We start from the raw sequence: 15,698 nt of genomic DNA on the forward strand, positions 1-15,698 counted from the left end.
GACTCCCACCATCTTGCAATAACATGGAATGACATAAGATGTGAAATATGTCCCAATATTCTAATGTCATGTACCTAATCTCTAACCTAAAAGAGAGCTTGGTGTGTTAAACCTAATCTGCCAATGCCATGTCCATTAGAGGTGCCCTCCAACCCTCATTACCTTGGAATGAGGTCTCTAGCTCAGACGCTGTAGGGACCCGAAGACTGGGTCAGCATCAAGGCGACGTGCAGCATCAATAGCAGCAATGGCATCTGGTCATCTGTACGGAATCCCTCTGACTATCGTTCTAAGTGAGGTGCATTTGTACGGATCTGCTCGGACCCCTGACGTAGGTCTGTTCCTAAACAATAGATAGGAAGACATGCTTAGGATGGCAATTAATGTAAACAATTCCCTCGAAGGCATGAAGAGGGAAAGTACCTAATGTGAACACCTACAGTTTGTTTATCTTTGTCGCTTGATATTGACGCCTTAGCGTGGTGGCGTGGAACTAAACATTGGCCTAACTAGAAACAAGGCAACCATTTTAAAAGATATAATTAAATAAATGCCCTAAAACAGAGCAAGCTAAGTAGGGTAAAAATCACTAGGTGACGGGGGGCATGAGTCTGCAAGCCAAAAGCTAAGCTAACTCCTGTTTCCCATTAAAACAAGATAGCATTCACTACACAAAGTTACATCTAGTGGTACAAACGAAGAATATTAGGGCACGTGCAACACACAGCATATGCAATACGCGGTTAGTTACTGAGATGCGGCCTAATTGCCAGAGAAGTCGACTTTGCAACTGGGAAGTTGGGCTCAAATTTCTGTGTCAGCTCAACATCCTGTGATTCTGGGCTTAATCTGCCTGTCCTAAAAAATGAATCTGAATTTATGTAACATAAACTGGTGTTCGTGTAGAGAACTCGGGTGCTCTTGGGCTACGTTCATAATATATAAAAACTGCAAAAAAAGAATGCTTTTTGATCCAATGAAATGGGTTTGGGTACAGTGCACAATATGTAAATGTAAGTACAGGACTGCTCTTCTGAAAGCTGAATTTTCTAATCCCAAGGCTGCCTAGTCTTGATTCTGGTCAAAGTCTGGTGAGAAAAAAAGTCCTTGTCTCCAAAAATGAATGCCTAATAGGAGTCATTATATTTTTGTTCTCTATTTTTGTTATCTATTTTGCATTATATAACCTTGATGTATGTATATACTACATAGTCAGTTTATATGTGACATTTTCATTTACTGATTATATTTACCCTTTAAAGGTCACCTTAGAGTAGTATTTTATTCAAAGATCACAACCCTCATTGCAGGACTTGAGCTGTTACTGTGAGGTAATACCATCTACGGAAATACCTAAACCACTGGATTTGTTTTCTGATGCCGTATTACCTTCCATTCAGGTAGCAGTGGGGACTAATGTGGGGATGCCATACACCATCTGCTGTTCCAAGCTGCAAAGCTCAGAATTTTCTGCTTCTCGCCACACAAATGTCACCATGTTGAACCAAGTGAAACTTGAGCAGACTGAAACAGCCAGGTCCGTGTGGTAATTGTTCACTGATTGTAATCAGAATTAGGTGCAAATATTCATTAGCATCCATGTCAATAGTACCCTCCACTCAGGCACTGGAGGGTGTGCTTGAGGGGTTGTATTTTCCGCTTTTCAAGTTTCTACACTGCAACATTACCAAACATTCCTTTGAGGTTGCCCTTAGGGAGCACTGATAGAGATTCTAGAGTTGGGGGGGGAAAGGTGGCGCTCCTAGAAGTGACAGTCTAAGGGGCATTGGCTGAGATTTACTAATTTTTCACACAATCTGGTGCTACATCCACATTTGCTGCACTGTGCAAGGGGAGAATCTCAGCACAGAGACATACCCATTAAGATCACTCTGCTGCTGCTGTCGTCTCTTCTCCCTTCCCTCAAATACGACTGCCTAGTGGAATACACAGCCTAACACCAAGGTGCAGTGGTGAGTGTGTAATGTATAGCATAGTACCTGTAGGTAGGCTTACCCTTCCAGTACAGTCTACTATGTGTAGAAAACTCAGCAGGAACGCACACTCTGAAGCACACATGCAATGTGCTGAATGTGTATGAGAAATCAACAGTTCCCCTTGTTTACACTACCTTTATGTAGGCTGCAGTTTTTGACATGCTAGATATCAAGACAGCATTCTTATTTTAATTATTTTACAGACGATTGTCCATGGTAATTCTCTGAGACATTTTTGTTACTGCTATCTTGTTGGTTACTACACACATTAACAAGCTTCCTCTTCATCTAGGACAATGTAGGTCAAGAAGAGCTGAGTTTATGTCCAGTTTTCAAGGTAACAGCTGACTATGTGTAATAAGTAGGTAGAGTCATTTGATTTAAAGTAATCTTATGTGGTTTAAAAACTGGCATAGGTGCAACCTTTGTTGAGCTACTTTGGATTCCCCTTATCTACGGAGTGGTGAGACCTGATGAAGTCTCACATTCTGATGCACAATGTTTTCTGTATTTGAGTGTTCTGGTTCCAGAAGCTGTCTATGTTCACTTGATTCCTAAACGTGTCAAGCCATAACCACTCTTTGTTACATCTGATTCCAGTTGCCGGAGAGACGATTCTAGTCGACGGTGCTAACCAGGAGTGCCAGCTCACTGGTCTCATTCCTAGAACCAGTTACTCTGCCACCATGTTTGCCACCCATGGGCCACTCACAAGCAGGACCATTATTACCAACTTTACTACTGGTATGTATCTTCTGACTCACTACTTGTACTTAACCAAGACAAGTACGTGTTCAATCCAACGTATGTTTGCCTCTGCGTTATGAAGAGATATCCTTTAGTGAAGGGCTGCTGGGAGCTTTTTAAAATGTAGATTTTCACACGTGATATATCTTTTCTCCTGCCCATTACAGTCGATTGTTCCTCATTTAAAAAAAACTTAATCTCCGAGGTAGAAGGGTACCAGGAACCACAAAACTACTGGATATTTGTCCCTGAGCCAGCACAATTTTGGAAACAATGTTTATTTGCATAAATGTTCTTCCATCTGTTTAATTATCCTAATTAAAGTTAGTTGATCTTGCTCTGACATAGAAAATATACTGCCAGTAAAACCAATTAGTTAGAGAAGTCTATCAAAGCCATTATGCTATTTCAATTCCAGGAATTGGCGAAATTGCAACAGTTGTATTTCATGTCACATATAATTTTCTTGGAATATATATTTACTGCATGAGATACGTGTCGCTCGTGCCTACAGTGGTATTTCCCTGCTAGGCTGTGTATAAAGCCACTCATGATACCTGAAAGAGACTGTCTTGAGCAGAAAATTGTCTTGAGACCGAGGCACAGTTTCTGCAAGGCATTTTTGGCTTGAACCATTGCCCACCCACTGAAAACCACGCAAAACAGTGTAAATGGCTTAGAAAGAAAAGTATATGAAATACATATTACTGGTATTTCTCAAACTAGCAATTGCATAATTAAAATTTCATCCAGCCCTAAATAATCTTTCTCTGCGTTTCTTTTTATTGAATCAGTATAGTAACTTCATCGAGGCTCTGTTCTCTCCACATCATGTACCATCTGTTACTTTCTTCTATATCCATTGAAGTGGTTGTGGGTCCGGGTGCAGTAACAGAATGCTGGTCACTTACTCCATGGAATGTTTTGTCAACCCAACACAGCTGGCCCACACCACCTTGGCATCCATAGACCTCAGTAATGTTTTCATACCTCTTTGCCCGTGGCCTCTCAGATTGGCACAACAGTCAATAGAGCAGGGGCGGCTCCTCCGTTAGGGTGGGGGAGCATCACCCCCCCTCCGGCAGCAGAAGCTGCAAAACTTTCACAACAACGGGATAATAAACATAGTTTATCCTATTGTTGTGAATGAAAGGGGCGGGGCTACCGGTGTGACGAGCAATGGGAGGAATGCTCAGCACTCCCCCTCACTGCGCATGTATGTTTGGCCGGCAGTCTCGGGCAGGCCAAACACACATATGCAGTAGGGTCTCTCCAGCCCAGCAACACAGTTGCCGTGCTGGAGAGAGCCTAAATAGGCTCCCGGTCTTCCTGGGAGCGCCCAGACAGGGCGCTCCCAGCAAATCCTGACACTGCCTTAAGCAGTGTCAGTTTTGGCCGCAGGGCAGGCTGAGAGCCTGTGTCTGTGTGCAGCCAGCAGGGAAGAGGAGCATGGTGCAGGACAGCATGGAAAAGGTAAGTGTTTATTGATTTTTTTTAAATTTAATTTAAATAAATTTGATATCCCCTCTGCCCTGTCCCCCCCCGTGCGCCGCACCTGCCCCGCTCCTTTTGATTGAAGCGAGCCGCGACTGCAATGGAGTCGAGCTGGACATCCCTGGTACAGAAGGCATGTTGAAGTTTTGTTGTCATACATTCATGCTTCCTGTTGGTAAAGTCCCAGCCGCACCCTGTTGGAGGCAATATGGTTGACACACAGATTACTTCACTCAAATGTAACCATCCACATTTCCAAGAAGATTGATTTTCCCATTTAAGCTCAATATCTGGATTTAGTATCACTTTTCAGATTCTGGTAAAACAATATTATTCAGTGGGCAACCCCGAAAACTAACGAACTGGGGCCCATATTTATACTTTTTTAGCGCCGCATTTGCGCCCCTTTTTGACACAAAAGCGGCGCAAACTTACAAAATACAATTGTATTTTGTAAGTTTGCGCAGTTTTTGCGCCCAAAAGTGGCGCAAAAATGGCGCTAAAAAAGTATAAATATGGACCTGGGTATTTAAATGATGTCAAAGAATAGCTGGGTCCTTTGGATCGATTCACAACTAGTAATAGTTTTGTGGATCCAAGTCACAAGCTAGAGCAGGCCCCTCAGCTTAGTAAATTTACAGAAAGACATACCCTTGAGCAGCATATGTCTGCGAACATATGAACTGTATTTGTGATCACTGAATTCTGTATCTGTGCACATATCACCTTGTCTCTCTTTCACCTTCACTACGTTTACACCAGGAGCACCATTTCACAATTTGTGTCTTTCTGCAAATTTGTATTAACCTAAAATATATGTCTTTATGTTATGATATCATTTGTTTTTTCGTGTTATTCAACTGCGAGTCTGCTGTAGCTTGTGACTAGGCTTCCTGAATCGATTCTGGTAGGCAGTATAGAGGGAAAAATATTGAATGGTCACAGTATCGTGACCAGTATATCAAAAGACAAAGGGCCATATTTATACTTTTTGACGCACAACTGCGCCAACGCAGTTGTGCGTCAAAAATTTTAACGCCGGCTAACGCCATTCCAAAGCGCCATGCGGGCGCCTTATTTATTGAACGACGTTAGCCGGCGCAGCTGACTGGTGTGCGTCAAAAAAAATGACTCACACCAGGCAGCGCTGGCGTAGGGGAAAATGGAGCTTGGGCGTCAAAAAATGGGGCAAGTCAGGTCTGAGGCAAAATTTTGCCCTCAACCCAATTTGCGCCATTTTTTTTTACGCCCAACCCCCATTGAAATGACTCCTGTCTTAGCACAGACAGGAGTCATGCCCCCTTGCCCAATGGCCATGCCCAGGGGACTTATGTCCCCTGGGCATGGCCATTGGGCATAGTGGCATGTAGGGGGGCACAAATCAGGCCCCGCTATGCCACAAAAAAAAAAAAATAATACTTATCTGAACTTACCTTAAGTTCCCTGGGATGGGTCCCTCCATCCTTGGGCGTCCTCCTGGGGTGGGCAAGGGTGGCAGGGGGTGTCCCTGGGGGCATGGGAGGGCACCTCTGGGCTCCTTCCGAGCCCACAGGTCCCTTAACGCCTGCCCTGACCAGGCGTTAAAAAATGACGAAAACACGGCTGGACGTCATTTTTTAAGGCCCGCCCACTCCCGTGCGTCATTTTTGCACGGGAGTTTAATTAAGGCGCACATGCCTTAGAGTCATTTTTTAGAAGGGAACGCCTACCTTGCATATCATTAACGCAAGGTAGGTGTCCACGCTAAAAAATGACGCAAACTCCAAGATCTTTGGCGCTAGACGGGTCTAACGCCAAAGTATAAATATGGAGTTAGCTTTGCGTCGGATTTGCGTAAAAAAAAACACGACGCAAATCCGGCGCAAACAGAGTATAAATATGCCCCAAAATATTGAACAGGTATGTGCACAGAGGGAGGTAAGTATTTTTAAATCAACATCTATGTATCTTGAAGATATATAAATCACCATGGTATGTATGGGTGGAATTAGGTGTAGAAAATGTATACAAACTTACATTTCAATACACCCAAACCCCTGAAACAATTTTTGGTCATAACCGAATTAGAAGGAACAGAACCGACTATATTTTGACACTTTCCAGATTCCTTCATGAGGTTTGCTGAAGAAGACTGAACACGGTGCTGGAGACTATGACAAAGTATGTCAGTGCGAAGGCCCTAGCGGATAAAAGGGCCTTTTGTATCAGTGCTGTTTTCTTATATTACCCGCACGAGAAGAAACAGCAGACACCAGTACCCGGTCATAATTTCAAATTCAACAATCGATCAAAACTGCAAACACCAAAAATATCTACTGCCATCATTTGTATTTGCACTTATTATCTGCATATCAGAATGTAAGCTGGAGAGAAATTGTCAAACCACACCAAAAGGTACTTGCCCCAAGTGTGGGACACCTTTAGTGACAAGCGTTAGTCATCCCAATTTTAGAATAAGCGAGAAAGCTCTTTTTAGAGATTTTTCACTTACAAATATAATGACATTATGCTATGTTAATATGAACAGTTTGCTGATATAATTTTAGTAGATAAAGGTTGCTGTCTCAAGTATGAGGTTAAACTCCGTCTCCATTGTAGGCCATTTCCGGGATTGTGGCACTTCTTACAAGCGCAGGCCACGCAGTGCTGATCCTTACTACCTCTGCATGCATGTCCCAGTGCGTCTGACACAAGAACTCCATCAAATGATGTGTTGCTGGAAATATAGCTAACATTTCAAACTGTTTCACAAATGAGCAGGGTGATGAGCGTTTGTGAGTAATTTGTACACTGAGTGGGAAACAGGCAGAGATTAATCTATGGATTTACGGGTGTATGGATTTATAGATGCCTACATGGATTTACTGACAGACAGATATATATAGATTATAGACAGGTAATACATATATTCATTTTTAAAGAAGATAAATGTACAGATAGTTTTGTAAATTGAGATAGATAGATAGATAGATAGATAGATAGATAGATAGATAGATAGATAGATAGATAGATAGATTGTACTGTAATTGCCTTTACATGGCACTTACTACCTCTGAGGGATCAAACGATGGATGGATGTTGGAAACGATTTAGTGAGCAGTATTTTATTTGAATTACAACCTAATATCTGGTCTCTATTCGGATAATTCGGGTAGCGTGCTCTAATCATTCACTGATCAAATTTGTGTTCAGGATGCCCACTGCCAAAAATCAGCCTAGCAAGCTAAATAAAATGGGCAGGAAACAGCAACTTTCTCTATAGGCTCCTTTAATAATGTGAGTTCTCATAACCGCTTCTCTAATAATTCAGAGCCGGAACATTCTACCTTTCGTGCCTGGAGTTCAAACTCACGAGAACATTTTTATCACCTAAATCCCGTACTTCCGCCTTGTTTCAGACTAGCCCACAGCCTAATAAATGCCGCCAAAGCCGCCGAATATGCACAGCTGCACAACTATAAACCCAATCTCAAAGCCAAGTGTAAGTCTTAATTAAACTCCTATCAAGCACGTCAATCAAGCATGCTGTTCTTTCTATCCAGAATGTTATCTGCTAATAACAAGCTTATAGAGATATTTAAAACCCTGGAAGAACTAAGTGATACTTCAACGTGTTTTGCGGTGATCGAACCCCCCCACGATTTTTGTGATCCGATAGACTCTTTCTTTGATGAGAAATCAGTAGTGTGATGAAATACTGTCAACAAAACTATATGCAACAAAAATGTATTGTTTCTATTTTAATATTTATATTGTACATGTGTTTTTCATATTTTTGAATATGTAGTGTTTGTAACTACAATTATTAATAATAATTAATATGTTTAATAATTCTATGTATTTTAATATTCCGTTTATTCCGTTTGCATTTATTTTAAAGTATATATTTTATGTGTGTAATTTATTAATTTTTTTAATATAGTTTCTAGATTTTGTATCCATATTTTTTTTAATGTAATATGTTTAATGTTAACATATTCTAAAGTTAATATAATAGCTAAGACTGATATACCTACTTATTTTATGATGATATTATAGCCATCTACACTTTTATAGTCAATATTTTTGGATTTACACACAATCTCACAACATATCACTCTGGGAGACAGCCGACCTTTTGTTTGTTGTACCACTTTCCTGTTTGGTGTTTCCGGTTGAAGTTTTGTAGTCCTGATGATGACCCTTTACTAAGGTGCTCCAAGGGTCGAAATATCGACATTTGATTACAATTAACTGGTTCTTGGAAGAAGCTATTTAAAGGATTTCAACACATTTTTATCTTTGCTAGTTTTTTATCTGATATGCTGAAACAAGGCATTTGTATATATTTTAATTTTGTATAAACACTTATGCACTTTCTTCCTCACTAAATCACTTGCACTGTGTCGCATCAACAGTAGGAGCACCTACGTCAATGAAGTATTAACATTTTGATACAGAAGTGACGTCTGATTAAAAAGATTTTTTTCCTTAATAATACATTTGTTTTATATCCTACCTTATCGATTGGAGTTGTAGTCCAAACCATTGCTGTTGAATTCTAGGAATATACTCCCCACTGCAGGACTGATTGGGTGCTATTATTCAATATTTTTTGGGCAAACTTTTTCACAATATTTTTGTCTGTGATATTTGGGGCAAATATTGATTTTGGGCAGACAGTTTCTGGCCTGCTGAGCTTACTGCTACATCTCCTGCACTAAAAACTCTCGGGGTTAAGCTTGAGGATAAACTTACTGTGGCCTAGTGTGGCCTCTCAAGAGTTATCTGTGGTTGCAGCTTCCAGGTTAGAAAATAACAGAAACTTTATCCATTCCTATCAACAGATGACGATAGCTGTCCTAATTGTGTTGAGACTAGACTACTGTACGTTGCTGCAGTCAGGCATTAAAAAACTCTCTGACTCACCAGCTTTAATGCATTCTAAATGAGAATTAAACCGCTAGATTGGTTTTAGTGTCCCCATTATTTTCCAGAGCATCCCAGCTTCTTCAGCTTCATTGGCTGCCAATTGGTTCCAGGATTCAATTTAGGATCTTGTGGTTATCTCTTAAAAGATTCCACAATTTACACCCTCATTTTAAATCTCTATGGCTTAGCCTATATAGCCCCCAACTAGAGCCTTTCATTTTGCAAGTGTCCCTCTGTTAAAAGTCTCATAAATATGCAAAACCATTATGTGTGGCAGATCATTCTCCTATATTGCTCCCAAAGCTTGGAATAAACTTCCTCTGTCCTAAAGATCTACTGTTTCCCATCCTTTGCATAGGAAAAACCTGAAACATATCTATTTTAGCTAGTTGTCAGCTGCACCTTCTTCTAGTGTCTCGCTGTACAAGAACTATAGAAACACTCCTAAATTTAAAAAAACATGCGTATCTATGGATGTAAATTATGGTAGTTATCAGTGTCACATCGTGAAAAATGGTTAATCTACTGGTGATGCTCTAGTTGTAGCAAATATCCTGCCATGATTCCTGCACCTAATTGAGTTGGACCCAAAAGGTGTCTGATTTGTCTCTGAAATCTTTTTAAGCAATTCCAGGTAACAGGGAATATCAATATCCTTGGAGATATCTAGGGTTACACAATAGTCTTTTCTCTAGCTTGTCAAGATATATATACAGTCATTACATAAGTGGCTTGTGAAAATGGGAACATTTTCACCATTATGAAGCATGCTCTCTTGTGATCTTCATTGTCATGGTAGGGGCATTTAGTCAGATTTGGTATATTATTGAATATTGGATGGGTGCGAACTAGCACATCCTCAAGGAAGCAAAACTGAAATTCCATCTGATTGCCCCAGACAGTAATACCCTGCATCTGTGAGAAATGTATTAACTCCCTTACAAACTGTGACAACTCCAAGGTTTTACCTATGACTCACTGACGTCTTTGGAATATCAAGGTCAACATTTCTTCCACTAACTTGCACATGTTTCACAAGCATGGTATTTTGGCATCTGTTTATTTGAGTATCTCAAATAAGGCTTCAAGACTTTAGCATAGGAGAGGAGCATAAACACAAATAGTACAGTTAACTGGTGCTTGAGAGAACAAATATGGCTGGATTCCATTGTTAATTCAAATTATTTCACTCACAAAGAGCCAGGGACCCTATATTCACCTTCTCTAAAATGGCACATATGTTTTCATTGAGTCTCAGCTCCACAATACAGCAGACTCTCAAAGATCTACAATGGGTCACTTTCTTCATTATGATGAGGACTTCCTTGAGGTCCAAAGACTAATAACATACATTTTGATACCCTACTGACTCATAATTCACCCCAAATATGACAATTTATGGACTGCATACCTAAAATGTAGTAATCTCTTTGGGAATAGCTTGTTGGTGTCATTAATACATATTTCAAGGGGGATCTTATATTGACATTGAGAGGTTTTAAGGTTGTTATCTATACAGAAATTTAAATCTGTGACTTCCATGTTACTCACATATCTCTACAGCAGGCATTCAAAATGCGCAGCTGTCTCACTGTCATTCATTATGTTAACATATGAATTTACCACCATTTGTGTCCGTCTTCTCTTGCAGGCTTAGATGCCCCAACAAACTTGACAGCCTCTGAGGTGACTCGCAGAAGTGCCCTTATTTCCTGGCAGCATCCGGTGGGAGACATTGAAAATTATATCCTGACATACAGACCTACCAACGGCAGCCGGAAGGTAGGAGTTCATCATGGTCAGAAAAGAGACGTGGGGAGAATAGGTAAAGATGAGGACGACACATTGGTTAATAAAGTGAAAACAAAAGGAGAGGGTAGAAGAGGGATGTGAAGGGTAGAGAGACTTGTAGAAAGGGAGATGCGTTGGTGAGGGGAAATAGGCAGTGCTTAATTTGTAAATAATAATGTGCCGGTGCCCAAAGCCCTCCTGTTAAACATGCAGCTGCTGCAATTAAATGTTCGAACACGGAACACTGAGGCAGCGTAATCCTGAATCCATCTTGGGCCTCGTCAATACATTTAAAGCCACTCCCTGCCCCTTCAGCTCACCCCTGCAGCTTTCTACTTTCTATCATTGTGACACTTTTTCGTTTTTCTCTTCCTCCATCTTGCCCAAATGTGTCTTTTGCTCGCAGCAAATGCTTGAGGCAGAAGACTAAACGCCGGCCCTCAAAAATAAGTGCTGGTGCTCAGCACCGGAAACAACAAGCACAAATTAAGTACTGGAAATAGGAGAAGGATAGAGGGACATAAGAAGAGGGAGTGCAGATTCACTGGGAATGTTTGGGGGGCAAGCAGAAGGAAGTGGTTGGGAAAGAGGAAGGGAACAGACAGAAGAGGAGAGTAGTAGAAGTCATGGAAGTGAGTATGGAAGCATTAGGCAACAGTGGGAAATAGATAGATAGATAGATAGATAGATAGATAGATAGATAGATAGATAGATAGATAGATAGATAGATAGATAGATAGATAGATAGATAGATAGATAGATAGATAGATAGATAGAACCTCTGTGTGGTTCTGGGGCATGGTTGGCTCTCTTTGGTGGGGGTTCTGGATTCCGGCTGAACCAAGCTGTACTCCATCAAAAGACTGTCCTGTCACTTGTTACTGCTGAGACAGAGATTATGGGTAGCTCCTGGAAACATTATTGGGGCAGACTTCCTCTAGGAATACTGAAGATTCTGAAATGGAGATTGTGGGTGCTGATTCCTAACATGATTAGAGCAGCCTACCTTCAAGTGTATCCTATACCACACTAGTGCAGAGCCCCTTTTCTTAGTATTGGGGATGCTTAAAAAGAGATTGGAACATTCTTAAGTGCAGGCTGCCTTAGGAAAGTGAGATTATGGCTTCCTGCTGGTGCCATCAACAGTGTAATCTTTCTTTAAAACAGTGAAGTTTCTGTCACACAGATTGTGAGCAGCACGTGGTGACATCACTAAAGCTACTTGAAATTTATTTTACTAGTTGTTTTGTAATCACAATCCAATAGATCCTTCTTAACCATCAGGCAAGCACAGATATAGTCCAATTTACCAACTTGAGCAGAAAGAGTAGACAGTCTGTGACCCATGTATCTCCCACTAAGAGGCAGATTTATACTCTGTTTGCAGCAACTTTGTGTCATTTTCTTTACTGCAAATTCAGTGCAAACCTAACTCCATATTTATATTTTGATGTTAGAAACATCTAACGTAAAAATATAGGAGTTTGCGCCATTTTTTGGATGTGTGGACCTATCTTGTGTCAATGAGATGCAAGTTAGGCGTTCCCATCTAAAAAATTGTGCTATCCCTATAGCCCCATATTTATCCCTGTGCTAATATGATGCACGGATAGGAGGAGGGGCCAAATAATGGTGCAAAGCCTGCTTTGCACCATTATTTAATGCCTGGGTCAGACCAGGCATTAGGGGACCTGTGGACCAATTTCCATGGGTAAACACCATGGAATGGGTCCACAGGTGCCCTCCCCGAGCCCCAGGAACACCCCCAACCAAACCAGAGGGACACTGGAGGATGGGGGACCCTATCCCAGGTAAGTCTGGGTACGTATTTTTTTTTTTTGCCATCAGGGGCCCTAACTTGGAGCCTCCTGCATGGCACGGGGTGCAATGGCCATGTCCAGGGGACACTTGTCCCCTGTGCTGGCCAGTGGGGTGGTTGGCATGACTCCTGTCTTTCCTAAGACAGGAGTCATGTTTTTGGTGGTTGTGCGCCAGGAAATGGTGCTAGTCTGGTTAAAGGCATTTTAGTTTGCCTCTAACTGGGCTAGCGTCATTTTTTGATGCACAACCACCTCCTTCCCTACCGCCACCCCCACCCCTCTAGCTTCTTCTTTTAAGACGCTATCCCACATTTAGCTCTGGCTTGCACCATTCCTTTGATATGGTGCCCAGCTGGCGCTGTGGAATGGCACAAGTTTTGCTGCAAAAAGTATAAATCAGGCCCTAAGTACCTGGGGATTATGCACAATTGCCAACAATCAAATTCTGACAAGGTTTGTCTGGAATACATTTATACTTAGAGTGTGTTGCTGGTATTCTTTTCTCCAATAGATGTAAACACACATGAAATCCACTCTGACATTAAAGGGATTTATTAAATAGAACAGCTCTATTTTAGTGCAAAATATATGCAAATATGTAATTAGTTATGTAAAACGTATGGTAATTAATATAAAGGCACAACGTGAATACAGAATGAAAACTAACAGCATAATTTGTGACAATCTTTGATACATTTCTTTTTCTAATTTCCCTTGCTAATGTCTACATTGGCATCAAAATATTGCCAAAAGATAAGAGCTTCCCACATGGTGCACACAAATACCTGCTCACTTCCCGTATTTTTCTAGTCTGTTGCCTGTCCTTTGATAGGCTTGCTCTTCCTTTATGTTATGTCCATGTTCTGAAAAGAATGAGATAGTAAGCAAGGAAGCATGATCTTGACGCAGACGATTTGTGAAAGAAGCTCTCTTTGGAATGTCTGAAGCAACTCTTTCATCAAAAAGCTTGTGAACACACTTTATATAGAGTTTTTTAACTTTAGTTTGGGAACAGATCTGCGATCTGTGATGTAAGGTAAAGTGTGTGAGTTTCCATGAAAAGTTATCTAAGACTACTGTGCCTGTCTTTCAATGTCACATGAATATAAAACATACAAACTAGAAACACGTTCAACAAATAACAAAACATTATTATACTGTAAATGCACATAAATGAAACAGCAGAGAGGAGTTATACATTACAAACTATGTGAGACCTTAGGAAAAATAAGCCTAACAAGCAAATGTACATTGAGGGCTACCCAGAGGCAGAAATAAGGCAGAGCATATAAGTACACCCTTAGAGCAGTGGTTCCCAGCCTTTTCACTTCTGTGGACCCCCACATTATCATTGCTGGAACCCGGGGACCCCCACGGAATCATTATTGGAATCTGGGGACCCCCTATTGAGTCATTACTGAAAGCTGGGGACCTAATCTGTTAATATTATTTAATTTTCTAAGCAGTCGCGGACCCCCTGAAGAGGCTTTGCGGACCCCAAGGGGTCCCTGGACCACAGGTTGGGAACCACTGCCTTAGAGTATTGAAGTTTATTAAATGGAGATTGTGAGCGACTAGTGGTGATATCTTTAAGCAAACCTTTCTCAAAAAGTATTTAAGGCTATGAAATTGAGACTGAGGCAGGTGATATTCTTAAGGCAGGCGCCTATTCTGATCATTGAAGGCTCTGAAAAGGAGATTTTGGGAGGCACCTGATGACAGCCTATGATTATACGTAAACCAATCAAATGTGAGGGGGTCTCCTCTGTCATTTCTTGAAGGGAGCTGTAGCCTCATGGAAGAGTCATATCTCTAAAGGCCTACCTACTCATAATCGTCTTCAGAGTCAAAGGTAAAGCAGGTCGATGCTTCTGTGCCTTCTGAAGAATTCTCCAGGTCCACAGTGTGTTCTGTCTTCCCTCACTTGCACGTGAATGAGAATTTCTAATAACTAAAGTAATGGGCTATGTCTTCCTCACAACCAGAACTGGTAATAAACTATAGTAATGCACATTTTGTGTGATACATTATTTTCTTTACATCAACTTGGGGTTACCAGTAACCACATTAATCACATATCATTTTTGGCATTGTCTGTATTTGAATCATGGAGCAGTTTCTGAACCCAGGAATGAATGCAAATTCTATGCTGTGCACAATAAAGATGCCCTAATGTTTGTGGGAGGTTTTCCAGCCCAATACTGCATTGCTGACTTTCAGAAAAGGCCTCTAAGACCAAGATACCAAGTGGGCAAGCTGCTCTTAAAGTGAGTTCGGAAGTACTTTCTGACACAAAATTAGGTAGGAAAACGTTGAGCATAAAAAAGGTAGAGGTGTGCGGAAATAGAGTTACATGTGAGATGACAGGAGAATAAAGAGCTGAGAGGAGACAACTGAGAACTAGAGGGAGGAGAGAAAAAGAGGGGAGGAGGGAGGCACAGACATCAGGAGACTGGAGAATGGTGGTTGAAGGGAAATAGATTGGAGGTGAGAGGAGTGAAAATAAGAGGAACTGGTGTTGGCCGGGAGAAAGGGAGATTAGTGACAGAAGAAACCAAGAAGGATGGATATTAGAGAAGAATACAAGCACATATGGGCGGTGGAGTGGGAAGAGAATTGCATTAAAGTCACCTGGAAAGTGACAATGAAAGCGGATACTATTGCAGGCCACGGAATGAGGGGTGCCTGTGAAAGGGAAAGAGACTGAAAGTGAGGAGGGATGTAGAGCAATGGTGACACCAAAGGGGAATGGAGCTGAAGTGAGGTGGAGAGCTGATGTGGAAAGGAAGTAGGGGCCATATATACGAACACTTTTTCCCATAGACACAGAATGGGTAAAAACCTTTGCTACATCTGGCCCTAGATTCGGGTTGTAGAGAAATGTAGAGTGGTGGTAACATGGATATATAATTGAGTGGAAGTGAGGAGGAGAGCAAGG

The 15,698-nt window shown here is 41.3% G+C and overlaps 1 protein-coding gene across 1 annotated transcript in view; it reads left to right on the forward strand.

Annotated features, from left to right (window-relative positions):
- The window catches only part of TNR (tenascin R), an 847,456-nt gene that overhangs the window by 782,590 nt on the left and 49,168 nt on the right, over positions 1 to 15,698 (forward strand). The window contains exons 17-18 of the mRNA XM_069231566.1: positions 2,598 to 2,741; positions 10,801 to 10,931. Of these exons, the coding sequence (XP_069087667.1) occupies positions 2,598 to 2,741; positions 10,801 to 10,931 (275 nt within the window). The remainder of the gene's footprint in view (positions 1 to 2,597; positions 2,742 to 10,800; positions 10,932 to 15,698) is intronic.

This window comes from Pleurodeles waltl, chromosome 4_2, assembly GCF_031143425.1.
Source record: "Pleurodeles waltl isolate 20211129_DDA chromosome 4_2, aPleWal1.hap1.20221129, whole genome shotgun sequence".
NCBI lineage: Eukaryota > Metazoa > Chordata > Amphibia > Caudata > Salamandridae > Pleurodeles > Pleurodeles waltl.